The sequence below is a fragment of the Bos indicus x Bos taurus genome, chromosome 18 (assembly GCF_003369695.1).
Source record: "Bos indicus x Bos taurus breed Angus x Brahman F1 hybrid chromosome 18, Bos_hybrid_MaternalHap_v2.0, whole genome shotgun sequence".
NCBI classification, from domain to species: Eukaryota; Metazoa; Chordata; class Mammalia; order Artiodactyla; family Bovidae; genus Bos; species Bos indicus x Bos taurus.
Genome location: NC_040093.1, coordinates 55,486,589 through 55,505,466, shown reverse-complemented (window position 1 = coordinate 55,505,466; position 18,878 = coordinate 55,486,589). Strand labels below are relative to the sequence as shown.

General features: G+C 56.3%; 1 protein-coding gene across 1 annotated transcript in view; it reads left to right on the top strand.

The window, feature by feature from the left end:
* The first annotated feature begins 1,166 nt into the window (after positions 1 to 1,166).
* The window catches only part of NECAB2 (N-terminal EF-hand calcium binding protein 2), a 42,452-nt gene continuing 24,740 nt past the window's right edge, over positions 1,167 to 18,878 (top strand). The window contains exons 1-5 of the mRNA XM_027513931.1: positions 1,167 to 1,434; positions 4,203 to 4,227; positions 9,553 to 9,661; positions 11,715 to 11,740; positions 11,860 to 11,957. Of these exons, the coding sequence (XP_027369732.1) occupies positions 1,174 to 1,434; positions 4,203 to 4,227; positions 9,553 to 9,661; positions 11,715 to 11,740; positions 11,860 to 11,957 (519 nt within the window). The 5' untranslated portion in view covers positions 1,167 to 1,173. The remainder of the gene's footprint in view (positions 1,435 to 4,202; positions 4,228 to 9,552; positions 9,662 to 11,714; positions 11,741 to 11,859; positions 11,958 to 18,878) is intronic.

Here is an 18,878-nt window from a genome sequence, read left to right as displayed (position 1 = left end):
GGACACTGGGTGGTGCCCCAAGTGAAAGGGCAGATGTGACTGAGGCTCAGTCCCTCTCTCTTCAGGGGATCCTTTGTGTTCCCCACACTTGCACCCGCCACAGGGCCTGTGCACAGGCTAAGCTCTAGCCCAAGCAACTTCCCCATCCTCTCTTTAACTCCTCCTCTTCCTTCCAGTCTCCGAGCTTAAGGACCATTCCCTCTAGGAAGCCTCTTCTGACATATGCCTCTCCGTGGCCTTAAGGTAGAGCCCACTCTGGTGGGTCAGGGTGCCACCCCTTCGTTGCAGTTTAGTTCTCACTCTTCGATATTTGTGGGATCATTCCAGTATCTGGCTCCGCCCACTTGGCTGTAAGCTCCAGGAGGCCAAGGCAAGCCCTCCTCTGTTTTTCCGCTGTTCTTGGAACCCAGTGAGGCCACCAGGCTTAGCACCCAGCAGGGGCTCCTTTAATTCTCTGGTTCTGTGGGTGGGCGTCTGGGAGGATGGACGAGGGGAGTATGAGGGGAAGAGGGTGTTCCAGAGGTGGGGAAGACTAGTTCTGGGCGTTGTTTAACGCGCGGGGGAGGACTGAGGGGCGTGCACCCCGTGGAAGGGACGAGTGGGTACTTGCGGAGTGGAGAAGGTGGCTCCGGTGCGTGGGCGCGCGTTCCTTGGACGGCAGCCGGCAGAGGGCGCTCCGGGCTCGCCGGACACCGCGCTCCGGCCCCGGCGGCGGCGCCACGGCGCGGGGGAGGGGCGATTCTTCCAGAGGGCGGGCAGGGGGAGACTTTCGGAATGGGGACAGCCCCCAGGGATGCACCCCCGAAGCCAGGCCCCCACCACCCCGCGCCTGCCAGGCAGCCCCCTCCGCGGCCGGGCCGGGGTCTAGCTCCCCAGCCCCGCGCCCCACTGCCGGCAGCCCCCTGCCGCCGCGCCCGGCCGCCGGGGGCGGGGGCGGTGGCCCACGGGGCACGTGGCTTCGGGTCCGGGCGGGGCGGCGCCCCCCCCCCTCCGTCCCCCGGCGCTGGCCCGTCCCCCGCGTGGCCGCAGCCGCGGGGGCAGAGGGAGGGAGGGCGGGGCGCGCGGGCGGCGGCGGCGGGCGGCGCCGGGGAGGGGGTCGCGCGGGGGCGGGCCGCGGGCCGGGCGGGGGTCGGCGGGCTTCCGGGCGGCGGCGGCGGCGGCGGGCGCGGCGCGATGTGCGAGCGGGCGGCGCGCCTGTGCAGGGCCGGCGCGCACAGGCTGCTCCGGGAGCCGCCGCCGCAGGGCCGGGCGCTGGGCGGGCTGCTGCGCTGGGTGGGCGCCAGGATGGGCGAGCCCCGGGCGCCGCTGGCCCCCGACGCCCCCGACACCCCCGACAACCCCGACACCCCCGACACCCCCGACACCCCCGTCGCGGACCCCGGCCCCTACCCGGACCCCGCCTCGCCGCGCGGGGGCACCGCCGTCATCCTGGACGTGAGTACGCGCGGGCCGGGACCCGTTCTACCCCCCGGGCGACGCGGACGCCGCGCTCCCGGGTCCCCGCTGGGACCTGCAAGACCCCCCTTCTGCCTAAAGGGCAGGGGTCCCCAGGCAGGGACGCCCGCCCCACCCCTGGAGGTCCAGAGCGGGATCCACCGGCTCCTCCTTGTGCAGAGCGCGGCCCCCAGCTCCTCTGCCCCCCGGGCCGGTCTCCGTGCGGGTCCCGTCTCGTACCGGGACGACCCCTTTACCTCCCTCCCCCTCTCGGGATCTCCACGTTCTCGGAGCCGGGACCCTGGAGCCCCTCTTCCCGGCCACCGCCCCCTACTTCTGTCCTGGCCAAACCCTCATCTTTCTCCAGCCCGCACTTCATCCTTCACCCGGCTCCTTCCCGGGACGCGAGTCCCGGACCGCCGTCGGCCCCTGCTCCTGCCCCCCGTCCTTACTTTTCTAAGACTCTCCCCCCAACCCACCCCATCACACACACAATCCCTGGGTCCAGGGCCATTTTTCTTGTCCGAGCTCTGGACCTTAAGCCCTTGTGTCCTCAACCCTTTTGCCTCAGGCACCACCTTTTTAAAAGCAAAGCCCCCTCCCCAACTGCTTTTCTCTCTCCTTTCAGTAGGACTGGAGCCATCCCCCATCCTCTCTGAGGACCAGCACTCCATTCTGAGCCGTTGGTCCTTGATCCCCTTCCACCCCTCTCCCCCTCCCCTCCCCCTCCTCCCCCCTCCCCTCCCCCCCTCCCCTCCCCCTCCTCCGCTCACCTCCCTCCCCTTTTCACTGTCTCCCCTCCTCACCCCCTCCCCCACATCCTCTGGGGCCCAAATCGCCCCACCTCACCCTCCCACCCATTCCCCTCCTTAGGAGGGAGCCTTCTACAGGGTGGGTGGCTGCTAGGGTGGGGGGGCATCCCCCGTGGGGTGCTCTGCCCAACCCAAGGGGCAGCATGGCAGTGGGGTGTGCCTGTCCTAGGGAGGGTCCTCCGTGGTGGGTGACACGGGGGTGGGGGGTGCTATGTTTGTGTACGGTGGGTGGGTTTCTGGGAGAGGTGTGTGTATCACATCCTGGTGAGTGGGGGACAGTGTGGGTTTCCTCTTGCCTCCCCACCCCCACCACGTGCCTGTTGGAGCCCCCATCGCTGGCTCTGAGCCCAGAGGGCAGGGGGGGATCTGCAGCGAGTGGCCGTGGCTCCCAGGCTTCCCAGAACGTGCTCACACGCAGCCCACACACGCCTGCCTACACAGGTGAACCCTCTCAAAGCCCCAGTGAGTTCGCAGCTGAAAGCCCTTGCAGCGGAGAGCTCTGTCCAGGCCCCCCACCCCTTCACACAGGACAGGACGTGGGCTCTGGAATCCTCACGCCACACTGGCCTTGAGCTGGCTCTGAGCCTAGTCTCCCCATCTGTGAAATGGGGGTGATGAGCGAGTGCCAGGGCCACATCTCCTATCGGGTCAGTCACTTGTTTAATGCTCGCGCCCGGCCCCAGCACCTGAAGGTGGGACTCCAGCCTCTTCGGGAACCTTGCAGTCAGGAGCAGTGTGCGATGCACAGGCTGTGGTGCTGGCAACTGCTCCCTTTTCTGCCCCAGGCGCAGTGGCTCCAGAGCTGTGTCCCCTTCACCACCTTGGGGTTCAGCTCAAGAAAGGGGGAATGTTTTGGGAATATCTTTCCTGAGCTGCTGCTTCAGTTTGTCACAGCCCCAGGTGCCCAACGATGGATGCCCGCCCTACTGCTTGGAGGGAGGGGCCTGGCTCCCGCTCTCCAAGGTGTGAGGGTCACACACTGGGGGCGGTGTCTCCCCCTCTTTCTACCCTCAGCAAGGCTTGTGTGCACGCATGCTTAAGTCGCTCAGAAGGGTCCGACTCTGCGACCCCATGGACTGTAGCCTGCCAGGCTTCTCTGTCCATGGAATTCTCCAGGCCAGAATACTGGAGTGGGTAGCCTTTCCCTTCTCCAGGGGATCTTCCCGACCCAAGGATCGAACCCGGGTATCCCACATTGCAGGCAGATTCTTTACCGTCTGAGCCACCAGGGAAGCCCCCAGCAAAGCTTGCTGCTGCTAAGTCGCTTCAGTCGTGTCTGACTCTGTGCAACCCCATAGACGGCAGCCACCGGGCTCCGCCATCCCTGGGATTCTCCAGGCAAGAATACTGGAGTGGGTTGCCATTTCCTTCTCCAGCAAAGCTTACTAGGTCCTAAAAACACCAGGAGGAGCTATCTGGTTTCAACTGCGGCTGGAGGGACTGGGCTGCCCCTTCCCTCCCCACCCCTCTTTCAGAGCTCCCTGCGGTCTGCTCCTACCCACTGACCACCCCAAAAAAACTAACCCCACCGTGCCCTGGCTGGTTCCGTCGCCAGGCCTCGAGGTTCGCTTGCAGACGCCTCTGTTCAGATTTAACCCACCCTCCCTGGAGAACACCAGGCTCTCGAGGGGTCCTGGTGGGGGTGTAAGGTGAGTGGCTGCCTCCCACGGATGGGAGTGGAGAGCGTGTGGCCACCTGTGGGTGCGGCATGTGGGCCGAGGGTTCTGGACGCACACCTGCGCGCGTGCGCTCAACCGCATGGCCAGCGGCGCCCGAGGAAGAGGGGAGGCTGCCTCTTCGAGGGGGGCTGGGGGGCCGCTGCCTGAAATGCCCCCCTCGAGGAGGCAGCCTCCCCTCTTCGGGAAAAGCGGCCCGGCTTCCCCGGGTCCACTGGGCTGGGGGTGTTGGAAGCCTGCCCCTCCTGGCCGACGCTGACTTAATCTCTCTTCTCTGCAGATTTTCCGCCGTGCGGACAAAAACGGTGAGTCTTCCCGCACCCCCAAGGCTATCCCCGAGTGAGGACCTGGCTCTTTCTGGTTGGGGGTGCAGGACACTGCCCTGCGCCTGTTTCCCCATCCTACGAGGGGACCCCCGTGGTTCCTACTGAGCAGGGGAGCTGTGCGGCTTCAGCGGGCAGGTGTGGGTGGTGCGGTGAGTTATGCGCTGTCAGCGCTTCATGCGCTTCCACCACCTGCAGCTGAGCTGGGCCAGAGCCGCCCTGGGGGGCGCTCAGGAAGCCCCCAGCCTCACCTCGGCCCCGGCATTCTTCCTCCTCAGGCGTCCGTGCTGTCGCCCCTGTTCTGTCAGCTCCCTGGTGGCCCAGAGAGGTTCTGTGTCTTACCCGGGGTCACCCAGCTGCAGGAAGGCAGTCCAGGCTCTGCTGTGGCCTCTGGAGCTCCCTCCACCACTACCCGCCCCCCCTCCCCCCCCCCCGCAAAAAGACTTCCCACACAGAGTGAGAATGGTGTTGGGTCCATGAATTCAGCACACCTGCTGCAGATTGCTCCACCCCGGCCTTTCTGGAAGGCAGGGGCCCCCCGAGGCTCAGGGTGGCCACCGGGAGCAATCGTCTACATACTGGAATCGTCGTTCTCGGGTCGAAGCAGCTCTCCGTGGTCTTGAACCAGGACACAGTCCCGCTTCAGGCCTCGGTTTTGCCATCTCTAAAGTGGGGTGATAACACTTAACCTGTCTACATTCCAGGGTTGTTGGGAAATGAAGGGAGAAGACATGGCTGGTGAGCTTTGTAAGAGAGGAGGCGGCAGAGTTCAGTGTTAATTCCTTGAGAAAATACTGATTTGATTGAGTCTCCAGGCCCCTGCCAAGGGAGGAGTGGGCACAGCTGACCCGGCACCTGCCCCCAGGTCCCAGGCCCTCAGCCCCCTCCCTGCTGACCCCGGGAGTCACTGTCTAGCTGACCCCGCCTGGTGCTGAGGGGAGAACACAAGACTTGGGCTGGCCACCAGTGCCCAGGGGTTCTCCATCTCTCGCACCGCCCCCAATTCTCAGGTGTGACGGGGGCCCCTCCCAGGCCTCTGGAAGGCAGCAGCAGCATCAGGAGCAGTTCCATACGGAGCATCGAGGAAGGGGAGGGACACGGTGGGGGGACTTCAGCAGCAGCTGAGACATCATCGTGACGGTGCAGCCTGAGTGGCGTTAGAGACTAGAGAAGTGGGTCCAGGGGTTTGATCCCCTTGCAGGCCTCTCGGAACCTTCTAGCATGTGGCCGGCCAGGGGCCACGTGGTTGTTGCCATGTGCTGGCCATGCCCCTCAGCCTGTGGTGAGGTGTCACATTGAGGGATTTGGGCTTGTCCCTGTCGTGGCCTGGCACACAGTAGGCCCTCGGTGCCTGGCTGCTGCCTCACAGGTGGTGACCGGGTGTGACTCCTGGCAGTGCGGTGTGTGCCTGCCCAGGGGCAGCCGTCTGGGTGTGGCTGCACGTGTGTCTCTCCATTTGTGCTTCAGAACCTATGTGTGTGGGTCTCTGTGACCATTGCTGTTCGTGCCGGGAGTGTGTGGAGTTGTGTGTGTGGGGGGGGTTGTGTCTGTGTGTCTTTCTGGATGCTCAGCTCTGCGGGAACCTTTGGAGTGTGTGGGTGGCAGGCGCCCTCGTCTCCCTTCAGGCAAGATGGGTTTCGTCCTCATTGCTCCCCCCCCGCCCCCTGATGCCATCAGAGACTGTTTCCACCCTCCAAGCTCAGCTTCAGGGACCCTCGACTTTGCTCCTGTGGCCCCCACAGAGGCCCTGAGCCCCCCCCTCTCCCTGGGACCTTCGTCTTCCCGGCCACCACCAGTGGCCGTTGGGGGGGTTCACGTGGGATGTGGTGCCAGTCCCCGGGGGGCACCCCCCTTTTGCCACAGGGACTGCCTGGGCTCAGCTCCCTCCCAGCTCTGACCTCAGGCCAGTCCCCAGACTCTCAGGGCCTCAGCGTCTCCATCCGTGGGTGGGGCTGTCGGGGATGGAGTAGAGCTTGGGTCTTGGCATGCTGTAAGGGGTCTATGAGCCCTCATGCCGGCTGATGAATGTCAAGCCCTTGAAAACGGGCTGTGATTTGTCAACAAGTGTTGGGTTCCCACCCTGGACTTCACGGGGCATCAACATCTGGTGGAGACTGCTGGAGCATCCGTTACACACCAGGACATTAATAGACGTCCTCATTGGACGTTCCCTCGGGTCCTAGAGGCAGAAGGAATGTCATCCCCGTTTTTTACATGTGACATAATCAAGGCTGGGGAGGAGATGCAGAAGATCACAGAGTCTGGGCTAGGGGGCTGGGCAGGAAGTTCTGATTGAATCCAGCCCAGTTTGCAGACACCGTGTGGGCAGGGGAATGGGGGAAGGGGCGAGTGTGGGTGTAGACAGAGGTGCATACGGCAGGTATGCAGACACACTCCTAGCACAGGTAGATTCCGCGCTGTCCCTGGCATCCACAGCAGCAAGATGCCTGCAGGGATGGCAGGATGGTCCCAAATGAGGGCCTGGGCCATGGGTTGCAGTGGAATCAGTCTCTGGAATCACAGGAGCAGGGGCTCAGCTCAGGCTGGCCTGTCCTGGCAGCTCCCAGGTCAGAGGTGTCTCCATGGGGGTGAGGGTGGAGACCGGGTGTGGCCCCCAAGGGGAGGCAGAAAGAGGAGGGCCTGCCTGGCAGCCTAGGGTCTGGGGCCCAGAAGGGTGGTGTGGCGGCCGGCAGATGAGTGAGTGCCAGTGCGTCTCCCTCCAGGGGCCGGGGCGCTGGCAGACTCCTGGCATTTGAAAGGTCACTGGGACAGAGGCTGAGCTCATGCTCATTAGTGTGGACACCTTCAGACAGCCCGTTCGGGGGTCCTGGAGGTGCAGACCCGCTGGCTCCTCTAATTGCACAGAGGCCCCAGGCAGATGCTGCCCCCCTCATTAGCTGATCTGGGTTCATTAGGGCTGTGCTGGGACGTTCAAGGTAAATGTCAGCCCAGGAGGCTGGCGGGCCCCTCTCTGCCCGTTCTGAGTGCAGACTGGTTGGAGGTGCTGGTGGTGCCCTACCCGTGGCAGACATGAGTAGTCGTTCAGAGCACACTTCCACTGAGTCCAGGCTTGGCCACAGCTTCTCCGTGTGACCCTGTGGCTGGGGGTCCCGACAGAAGACCCTGCCGCGGGTTGGGTTGGGAGTGTGGACTCAGGAGCCTGGTGGCCTGGGTTTGAGCTCCCACTGAGGGACCTGGGTCCCATAACTGGTCTGGCCTGCCTGCTCTGTAAATGGAGGGGGGGGGCAGTGAGGGCGGGGTGCGGAGGATGGGGTCTGCCAGGGGTGTATGAGGACCAGATGCATGAACACACAGAGCCCGTGTGTCTGCCCTCGTTTTGCCCCTGGCTGCTGGATCATCATCAGTCTTGCTAAAGGAAACTTGGAAAGCATCCTCTTTCACAGGAGACAGAGCCATAGCTTAGCGTTTATGTATTTCACAGTTGTTACCCTGCACTTCTCTGGTTGGTTTTTGGGTCTTCATGTGTTATTGGAGAGGGAGAGGGTGTTTGTTTTGTCTTCAGGGGGACTCTGGATTTTGAGTGTTAGAAATTCATTCTCCCATTTGTGACATTAAAACCCGAGCCAGGATGTTGGAGGCATGTGGCATGTTGCCCCAGCCCCTCCATATGCAAGCCTGCACGCACTCTCTCATATCCCCCGTCTCAGCATGGGCGGAGGGGAGCCGCGGCAAGATGTGATGAGCTCAGTGTCTCCTGTTGCCCTACTTTGAGCCCCTGCAGAGCTGCTGGCAGCAGAGTAGAAGCTCTGGAGCCTTTAAAATGTACAGTGGGGACGTCCTTGGTGGCCCAGTGGTTACGATTCAGTTCTCCCACTGCAGGTGGCACAGGTTTGATCCTTGGTCAGGGAACTAAGACGTTGCATACTGATTGGCACAGCCAAAAATAATAAACTAAGATATAGAACGCAGAGGTAAAATGCATTTAAAAAAAGTGTGAGTGACTTCCGCCCTGGGCCTGAGCAGGTCTGCCATGTCTGGTTGGGCGTGTTGTGCACTTTGCAAGGGCACACTGGGCTGCATCTCCACCACCCTGCCCACCAGGAAGGGCATTTCTTCCTAATCCATAAAAAGTGCCACGTGGGCTCTCACGGGCTTTGAGTGCGGACTAGTTGGAAGTAATGAAGGGGGTCTACGGAGAGGGGCTGGGGCCGGAAGGGTCTTGGGCTCGCCCTTCTCCCTGACCTCCACTGCTGCCCACAGACATGGTTCCTTTAGGGAGGAGCAGGACCGGTCTAAGGTCATTGAGGAGGGGGTCATGGCTTCAGGGGTGGGATTGGGAGATGAGTGTGTTGAGCTGGAGAGCCCAGGTGGGAGGAGCTGGAGTTCTGCTGGGAGCCCCTCTCTCAGGGGTCCGGCTGCCCCCAGCCCATGAAAGCTTCCCCAGCAGATGCTGCTACCGAGGGTGACGCAGTGGAGGCTGCTGAAGGTGTGAGATGGGGAGGGACGTGTTGGGATAGGTGTGTCTGCTGTGGGGGCCCCTCGTCCAGAGCCCCGCCCGGGCCTGCCACCACCTCCCCTTGGGCTCTGGCATCTTCAGGGCTGCATCCACGGCCTGGTGAGGACTCCGTGCCACTGCTGGCAGTGGGTCACATTGCACCCTGCGAAGGCAGAGGAGAGAGGTCGTTGCCTCCCCAGGCGGGACCTGGGTGCTGGGGTCGAGATGATTTAAGTGTGCAGAGGTTCTCTGGGCTTTTGGAAGCAAGTGAGAGTGCTCCTCAGACCACCCAGGTTTAAACCTGCCTCTTACAGATATGGGATCCCTAACCTCTGGGATCTAATGATGATGTTTGATAAAATGATAAAAATAAAGGGCAATGTGCTTGAACCATCCTGAAACCACCCCCTCCCCCTGGTCTGTGGAAAAATTGTCTTCCATGGAACCAACCCCTGGTGCTAAAAAGGCTGGGGACCGCTGGAGGCAACAGGTACAGGGTTACCTACCTCCGGGTGGGCAGGTGACTCAGAGCAACGGTTGCCTGACAGGTGCTCTCTGCCTGCCTGTTGGGTGCGGGGCTTGAGGAGCCCCAGTATTTGCTGGCGAGGCGAGTCCCTGTACATGGGTGTTGCTCTGTTGGGTGAAGAGTTAGCTGGGTGAGCAGTTGGTCTCTGTGAAATGGTGGCTACTGTGGGTTCATGCCATGGGCAGGGGTGCCCCGTGCGGGAGTGTGGCTGCTGGCTGGGGAGTTGGCAGGGGCGGGCAGGGATTGCCTGGCTGTGGCTCCTCTGTTGATTTGGGGATGTCCCGTTGCTTCGACACCAGCTGCCCTCCCTTTCTCTCCCTCACAGACGACGGGAAGTTGTCCTTGGAGGAGTTCCAGCTCTTCTTTGCAGATGGCGTCCTCAACGAGAGGGAACTGGAGGATCTCTTCCACACCATCGACTCTGACAACACCAAGTGAGCTCAGTCCCGGCGGCTGGAACTGGGAGGTGGCATCCCCCAGTCTCCAGTGTCCACTCCCCTGCACCGCTAATCCTGAGTCCCATCTCTTTGGCCCCTACTGGCCGGGGTGGTCTGGGGAGTGGACAGATTGAGATTGTGTTGGCAAGTGTTTGTCTTTTCTGAACGCAATGTGGCAAAGCAGGAAAAGAGCCTAGGTTTGCAGAATATATGTGCGTGCATGCTGAGTTGCTTCAGTTGTGTGACCCCACGGACTGCAGCCCACCAGCCCCCTCTGTCCATGGAATTCTACAGGCAGGAATACTGGAGTGGGTTGCCTTGCCCTCCTCCAGGGGATTTCCTGACCCAGGGATCAAATTCACGTCTCTTACATCTCCTGCACTGGCAGGCAGGTTCTTTACCACTGTCCCACCTGGGAAGCAGAATATACACGGGATGACAAAGCTCAACTCAGTTCTGACCCCAGCACCTCATGCCTGTTCTCAGTCCCAACACGAGCTTTGCTCTTCCTAACTGGGGCCCACCTTAAACCAGACTGGTTCTTACTCAGACCTTAACCTTTCTTCTCACTCTCTACATTTTCTCCAACCCAGCCAGAACCCTAACCTGCAGTTCAATCAACCCCAAACTCCTCCAAACCCAACCAATCCTTATATCCAGCACAAAATGCTCACTCTACTCACAGGGACCAACCCTTCCCACCCTGAACTCCAGCCCGCCCTTTCCGAGTGGTCCCCAGGCAGGCTGAGGCCCCGGCCCCTTCTCCACCCCATTCAGGTGATGAGGACCCGAGTTCCTGGGGCTGCTGAGGGGCAGGTTTGATAGGCTGAGGTCCCCTGGGCCAGGCTAGAGGTGGTGTGGAGGAGGAGCTGTCCCCAGGCCTGTTTTCAGGGGGCCCAGCTTGAAGGGGGCCTGGGGCCACGGTCGGGCAGCTGGCTCAGGAAAGGCCACTTGAAAGGGACTGCTTTCTGCTGCAGACCCCAGGGGAGGGCTTTGTGTCTGGAGCCAGATGGAGGTTCTGAGCGGGTCCTGCAGCACCCCCGGGAGCTTGAAAGAGCTTTGCAGGTGCCCACAGATTATTCGGCCTCATTCGGGCAGCTGGAGCGGGGTGGAGGAGGCACTGGTGTGAGTGCGGGCGGGGCGGACTTCCCATCAGCAAGAAGTCCGAGCTCTAAAGACCTTTGGGTGTTTTGTCTCCAACACTCCCTAGAGTGTGAGCTGTACACGGTCCCTCCTGGGGATGCTAGACAGGTTTGCTACCCGACACCGTCCGCGCGGCTCAGGAAGGTTGGCGCAGTGCTACTTTGAGCACCGTGAAGCAGGCCTCCTCTCTGCAGGCTCTTTGAGAACTTGTCCCACGTGGGCCTCCACAACAGAATTTGCAGAGCCCCTGAGCTGGGAGCCTCTCCCCAGAGCCATCGCGATGAGGCTGGCTTGCTTTTGAGGCCAGCCCCTCCTCTCCCGGTGAGGGAGCCGGCGGGAAGGGAGGTTGTCGGAACGGAACGTGCACAGAGCTGGGTCCCCGGGCGCCCGCCCCCAGCTCCTGTTCACAGCGTCTGGGTTCTGAGGCTGCTGCCTCACCTGCCCGGCGTGGGTGGCCCGTGCTCAGCCTCCGAGGAGAGACCGAGAGCCTTCTGGCTGTAGGAACAGGAACACGGGACCCCAGGGCTCGAGTGAGAACAAGGTGGGGCACACCCTCTGACAGAGCAGGGCCTGGGGCTGAGGTCACCAGACAGCTCTGGTGACAGCTGTCAAAGCCCCTGGTTCAGCCCCCTCTGCTCCGGATGCAGTGGCCAGTCTCGGGGGGTAGAACGGGGTGGGTGGTGTGGTGACAAGGTCAGACAGACGCACAGACGCAGATCCTCTGGAGGGGGTGGTGGCCTTCACTGGCTGCTCCCTCATCTGTGAAGTGGGGGTCACCTAGGCTACAAGGTGGGGGGGTATTGACCACCGCTGGGGGCTGTGCTCACCCCAGAGGGGGAAGGGTGGGGGGTGGGAGGAAGGCGGGGACAGGCCTGTCTCTGAGCCCCCCCTCTCTCTCTGCATGCAGCCATGTGGACACCAAGGAGCTTTGTGGTAGGTGCCACTGTGCGGGGACCCAGACTTGGGTGCGTAGTGATTCTCTTGGGGGAGGACCCAGGGGAGGGGTGCGATGCTCCTACGATCTTTGACCTCTGCTTCCCACCCCCCACCAGACTACTTTGTGGACCACATGGGGGACTATGAGGACGTCCTGGCTTCCCTGGAAACCTTGAACCACTCCGTGCTGAAGGCCATGGGCTACACCAAGAAGGTCAGTGGGTGTGGGTGGGCCTGGGTCAAGGGCCTGAGCGCCGGTTTGGGTCTGAGAGCATCCTGGCCCAGGGGTGCCTGGGTCTGTGATGACAGGTGTTGGGTAAAGCCAGCTCCGAAGCAGATGCTGGGGCATCTCGAGGGCGCGCGGTGAACTGGAGTGAGGGGAGGGGCTTGGGGAAGGGTTTGTCCAGCAGCGTCTGGTTTGGAGCGCAAGGCCATTTCCTGGAATCAGGCTCAGTCCTGGGACTCAGTCCTAGAGAGGGAGTGGACACCAGGTCCAAGGACAGGTGTCAGCCGTGCCAGTCTCACGGCCTCTGCAGCAGGATTACAGATGGGGAGGGAAGAGGGTAGACGTGAGCCCCTGATCTTGACCAGGTGCCCCAGCATGTCTGGGGCGAGTGCGCCGTGTTTAAGTCGGGAGACGGGAGCTGGGCGGTGGAACCACCAGGAGTGTTGGCCAAGTGCAGGACTCCCCACATGTCCTGGAGAGAGAGAGCCCCAGCGTGGCTTCAGGCATAGGCTGGTTACTTTGTTGGCATCCGTGCTCTGGCAGAGGGCAGAAGGTGGGAGATGGGGCAGGTCATGGGCCGGGCGGTGGCGTGGCTCAGCTGGCCACAGGCAGCCCACCTCCTGGCTCCACGTCCCACCTGAGAGTCTGCACCCGCGCCGGCTGGTGCTTCTGGGGGTGGGGGCACAGGCGGGGTGTGTTCCTTCTCTCCGTCCACACACGAGAGGCGCCATCAATATCCTGAGGATCGACGACAGCAGGATTTAGCGTTCACTGTAATTCCCCCAGCAACCCTGTGGGCCGTGACTGTTGCCGCCACCAGCCTTCTTTTTTTTTGACTGCACCGGGCCTTCATTGTTGTGCACGGGCTTTCTCTACTTGTGCCGAGTGCGAGCTACTCTGCTGCGGTGCTCAGACTTCCTTTGTTGCAGGGCATAGGCTCTAAGGGCACACAAGCTCAGTTGTGGTAGTGCACAGGCTTAGTTGCTCTGTGGCATATCGGGTGTTAGTTCCTGGACCAGGAGTTGAACCCGTGTCCCCTGCACTGGCAGGCAGACTCTCAGCCGCTGGACCGCCAGGAAAGTCCACTCCCCTGCTTTCACAGCTATGGAAATAGAGGGCTCAGGAAGGTGAACCCAGCAGAGTGGTAGCCAGAGCTTCCTGCTAAAGTGGGAGGGGAAACTGAGTCAGGGACCCAGCCCGAGGTATGGAGCACATCCTGGGGCCAAGCCATCCGGGGCGTGGAGGGGCCATACCATGCTGGACAGGTGTCACACTGGAGGGCGAGCAGCCCCTCTGAGTGGTGGGAACTCAGGAAGGAGCAGCCCCACCTGCTGGTTGAGGCCAGGGGGCTTAGCTGGTAAAGTCAGCCAGACCAGGCCGAAGGACCCCGGCCAGTCACTTCTCTTTCTGAACCTCAGTTTCTTCAGCCGTGAAACGGGAGCATTCGCCTTCCAGAGTCCTCGCAAGCCTGAATAAAGTGAAAGGTCTCTAAGCTGCCGAGCACAGCTCCAGCACAGAGCAGACGTGACCAGCAGTGTTGTCAGGCCCCTGCTGTGTGCTTTTTCCACATGCTCCTTGGTTCCCGCCCTGCCCCGTGTCAGGGAGTCCCCCGCTCCCCACATACCCACCCACAGCTGGGCCCGACCCCAAGCTGCCACAGCTCACATTTCCACATCTGTCCTCCCGTCGTGCTGTTTGGAGTCTTGGTGTGTTAGTGTTTTTTAACATTGCGTGAGACCACTTCCCTTTCATTGCTCATCCTTGTACACTGTTGACATTCTGAAAATGTCAAGACGGACAGTGGCTTTAGCAGGCAACGAGGAAAGCCCCCACCTCCAGAGCCCTTGCACAGTGTGGCAGCCCCAGCTTTGTTCCTCAAGCTGGGTGAGGTGTGCCAGCTGCCCACGTGGGACTCCTCGCAATTGAAGTCACCACCTTGAGCCTCAGTTTTCAAATCTGTGAATGGGGCCACTGCCCAGCAATGTTGTCTTGGCATTATTAACGTGTACTTGTCTCTTGGTCTTTGGGCTTAACAATTCAGAGATGTGACACAATTCTCCATCAGGGAGAGGATTTTAATGCCTACCAGGATAACTTAGAGCAGTTTGGGGGGATTTTTGCTCTTGGAAATTTTGCAGCCTTTGGTGTGTTCTTAGTGGTGGTGGTGATGGGAGATTGTCACAGTGGTAACAGGCATTTCTTTGTTTTTTAATTGAAATATACATGATTTACAATGTTGTGTTAATTCCTGCTGTACAGCAAAGTGATTCAGTTGTACATATATACACGTTCTTTTTCACAATATTCTTTTCTGGTTTATCATAGGATGTTGGATATGGCTCTCTGTGCTCTACAGCCAGACCTTGCTGTTTATCCGTTTTATATATGACAGCGTATATCTGCTAACCCCAACCTCCCACTCCACCCCTCCGCCAGCCCTCTCCCCCTTGGCAGCCACCTGTCTGTTCTCTGTGTCCGTAATTTTGTTTACTTCATAGACAAATGCATGTGTGTCATATTTTAGGTTCTGCATATAAATGATATCATATGGTATTTGTCTTCTCTGTCTGGTTTACTTCACTTAGTATGATAATCTAGTTGCATCCATGTTGCTGCAAATGGCATTATTTCACTCCTTGTTTATGGCTGAGTCATCTTCCATTGTCTATATTTTTTAAGATTTACTTTTTATTTATGGCTGCTCTGGGTCTTCCTTGCTGTGTGGGCTTTTCTCTAGTTGCCGTGAGCGGGGGCTGCTCTCTCATTGCAGGGCACGGGCTCCTCCTTGCCGTGGCCTCTCTCGCTGCAGGGCACAGGCTGTAGGGCACGTGGCTCAGCAGCTGTGGCTCCTGGGCTCCAGAACAGAGGCTCAGTGGTTGTGGCTCACAGGCGTAGCTGCTGTGTGTAGCACGTGGCATCCTCCCGGACCGGGGATCAAACCCGCATCTCCTGCCTTGGCAGGTGGATTCTTTACCACTGAGCCCCCAGGGAAGCCCTCCATTGTATATTGTCTTTTGTTTAAGTAGTATATCACACTGATTTGTGTATTGTTGAACCATCCTTATAAACTTGGGATGAATCCCACTTGGTCATGAGACTTTTTTATGTCATGGTCATGATCTTTTTTATGTGTTGTTGGATTTGATTTGCTAATATTTTATTGAGAATAGCATTTCTTTTTCTTTGCATGCTTCTCATCAGTTTTTGTCTGGAGAAATGAAGCTCACTGATTATTTCAGATACTTCTCTTGTGTTCACGGGTTTAGTTGACTCGTTTGCTTTTGCAGACGTGCAGTCCTGGTAGCATTGTTAGCTAGTACAGTTATCTTCAGTTCTGATTTGTGTTCCTGCTCTTTCTCTGTTGTGTTCTGTTGCATTTTCCCCAAATTCTCAAACACTGTAATGATGTTACGTCAAGCATCCTTGTTTCACTTCTGAGGTTCAAATGCATCTCTCTAGTAGTTCTTCACTAATTATAACATTAATACCAGCTCTTATTTTTAGAATCCTCTTCAGCCTGTAAAAAATATTTTTGTATTCCTTTCATTAAATTTTGCCTTAGAGCGTGGTACTGAATTCTTTCAAATGCCATTTTGGTTTTTCTTTCTTTTTCAGGGGTCATATGATTTTTCTTGAACTATTGATGAGGTAGATTCTATTATTAGATTCTCTCCTATTGAACAATCCTTAGCCTCCTGTGATAAACCCTAATTGGCACATTTTTCTTTTACCATAGCACTGAGTCCTTGTCACTAGCTGAGCATTTTATCTCTGTCTGTATCAGAAATTGAGATTGGATGATAGTTTGGGACTGAACTGTAGGTGGTTTTGCATATCTTTCTGTGTGTGAATCAGCCTGTCTAACTCAGTCATTTTTCTATTCAAAAATAGAATTAATGCATAGACTTGGGTTGAGGTACTTAAACAGGAGGAGAGGATTATTTTAATAGTGATTTTAAAGTCAGTCTTAATTTTAGTTAAATTTTTGGTGTCCATTTTATTATATTTTTGAACAGAACTGCTATGGACATGTTCAGTTTTATGATCAATAATGCTTAGCATGCTCTTATGCTTTTTTTAAATTCCTAATCACTATCTGAAACAAGACAGACACATAATTCAGATTACATTCAATAAAACATCTGCCAGTAGAGCTCAGGTCTTGATTTAATTTTTTTCCTATTTTGCTGCGTTTAAACTTCTGTTTGACAGTTTTGCTCATTTTAATTAGCTGTTTCTAGAAATGAGCCCCTGACACGTTTATTTAACTTTCCTATTATAGGATGTTTTCTTGTTGTTCAGTGCCTCGGTCGTGTCTGACCCTGCGACCCCGTGGACTGCGGCACACCAGGTGTGCTCTGTCCTTCGCTGTCTCCCGGAGCTTGCTCAGACTCCTGTGCACTGAGGCAGTGAGGCCATCCAACCATCTCATCTTCTGTCATCCCCTTCTCCTCATGTCCTCAGTATTTCCCAGCATCAGGGTCTTTTTCAGTGAGTTGACTCTTCGCATCAGGTGGCCAAAGTATTGGAGGTTCAGCTTCAGCATCAGCCCTTCCAATGAATATTCAGGGTTGATTTCCTTTAGGATTGACTGGCTTGATCTCCTTGCTGTCCAAGGAACTCTCAAGGATCTTCTCCGACACCACAGTTTAAAAGCATAAATTCTTTGGCATTTAGCCTTCTATGTGAAGTCCAGTTCTCAAATCTGTATGTGACTACTGGAAAAACCATAGCTTTGACTTTATGGACCTTTGTTGGCAAAGTGATGTCTCTGCTTTTTAATATGCTGTCTAAGTTGGTCATAGCTTTTCTTTGAAGGAGCAAGTGTCTTTTAATTTCATGGCTGCAGTCACCGTCTGCAATGATTTTGGAACCCCAGAAAATAAAATCTGTCACTGTTTCCATTTTTTCCCCATCTATTTGCCATGAAGTGATGGGACTGGATGCCACAATCTTAGTTTTTTGAATGTTGGAGTTTTAAGCCAGCTTTTTCACTCTCCTGTTTTACCCTCATCAAGAGGCTCTTTAGTTCCATTTTGCTTTCTGCCACGAGGGTGGTATCATCTGTGTATCTGAGGTTGTTGATATTTCTCCTGGCAATCTTGATTCTAGCTGGTGCTTCATCCAGCCTGGCATTTTGGTCTACATATCAGTAAAATAAGCAGGGTGATAATAATACAACCTTGATGTACTCCTTTCCCAATTCTGAACCAGTCTGTTGTTCCATGTCTGGTTCTAACTGTTGCTTCTTGACCTGCATATAAGTTTCTCAGGAGGCAGGTAAGGTTGTATGGAAGTCCCATCTCTTTAAGAATTTTCCAGTTTGTGATCCACACAGTCAAAGGCTTTATAATAGTCAATGAAGCAGAAATAGATGGTTTTCTTGAATTCCTTTGCTTTCAGTATGATTCAGCAAATGTTGGCAATTTGATCTCTGGTTCCTCTGCCTTTTCTTTTTTCTTTTTAAAATTTATTTATTTTTAATTGAAGGATAATTGCTTTACAGAATTTTGTTGTTTTCTGTCACACCTCCACATGAAAGAGTCATAGGTATACATATGGCCCCTTCCTCTGCCTTTTCTAAATCCAGCTTGTACATCTGGAAGTTCTCGGTTCAGGTACTGCTGAAACCTAACTTGAAGGATTTTGAGCATTACTTTGCTAGCATGTGAAATGAGTGCAATTGTGTGCTAGTTTGAACATTCTTTGGCATTGCCCGTCTTTGGGGCTGGACTGAAAACTGACCTTTTCCAGTCCTGTGGCCACTGCTGAGTTTTCCAACTTTGCTGACATATTGGGTGCAGCACTTTCACAGCATCATCTTTTAGGATTCGAAATAGCTCAGCTGGAACTCCATCTCCTCCACCAGCTTTGTTTGTAGTGATGCCTCCTAAGGCCCACTTGACTTCACACTCAAGGATGTTTGACTCGAGGTGAGTAACCACACCATCGTGGCTGTGTGTGTCATTAAGACCTTTTTTGTACAGTTCTTCTGTGTATTCTTGCCACCTTTTCTTAATCTGTTCTGCTAGGTCCTTGCCATTTCTGTCCTATATTGTGCCCATCTTTGCATGAAATATTCCCTTGGTGTATGTAATTTTCTTGAAGAGATCTCTAGTCTTTCGCCTTCTCTTGTTTTCCTCTATTTCTTTGCGTTGTTCACTTAAGAAAGCTTTCTTGTCTCTATTGTTTGGAACTCTGCATTCAGTTGGGTATATCTTTTTCTTTCTCATTTGCCTTTCACTTCTCTTTCCTCAGCTATTTGTAAGAAAAATATAGACAACCATTTTGCCTTCTTGCATTTCTTTTTCTTGGGATGGTTTTGGTCACTGCCTCCTGTACAATGTTACAAACCTCCGTATAGATCTTTAGGCACTGTGTCTATCAGAGCTAATCTCTTGAATCTATTTGTTACTTCCACTGTACAATCATAAAGGATTTGATTTGAATCATGACGTGAATGACCTAGTGGTTTTCACTACTTTCATCAATTTAAGTCTGAATTTTGCAGTAAGGAGTTCATGATCTGAGCCACAGTCAGCTCCTGGTCTTGTTTTTGCTGACTGTATAGAGCTTTTCCATCTTCAGCTGTGAAGAATATAATCAATCTGATGTCGGTATTAACCATCTGGTGATGTCCATGTATAGAATTGTCCCTTGTGTTGTTGGAAGTGGGTGTTTGCTATGACCGGCACGTTCTCTGTTAGCCTTTGCCCTGCTTCATTCTGTACTCCAGGGCCAAATTTGCCTGTTACTCCAGGTATCTCTTGACTTCCTACTTTTGCATTCTAGTCCCATGATGAAAAGGACATCTTTTCTTGGTATTAGTTCTAGAAGGTCGTCATGAAAGTGAAAGTTGCTCAGTCGTGTCCAACTCTTTGCGACCCCACGGACTATACAATCCATGGA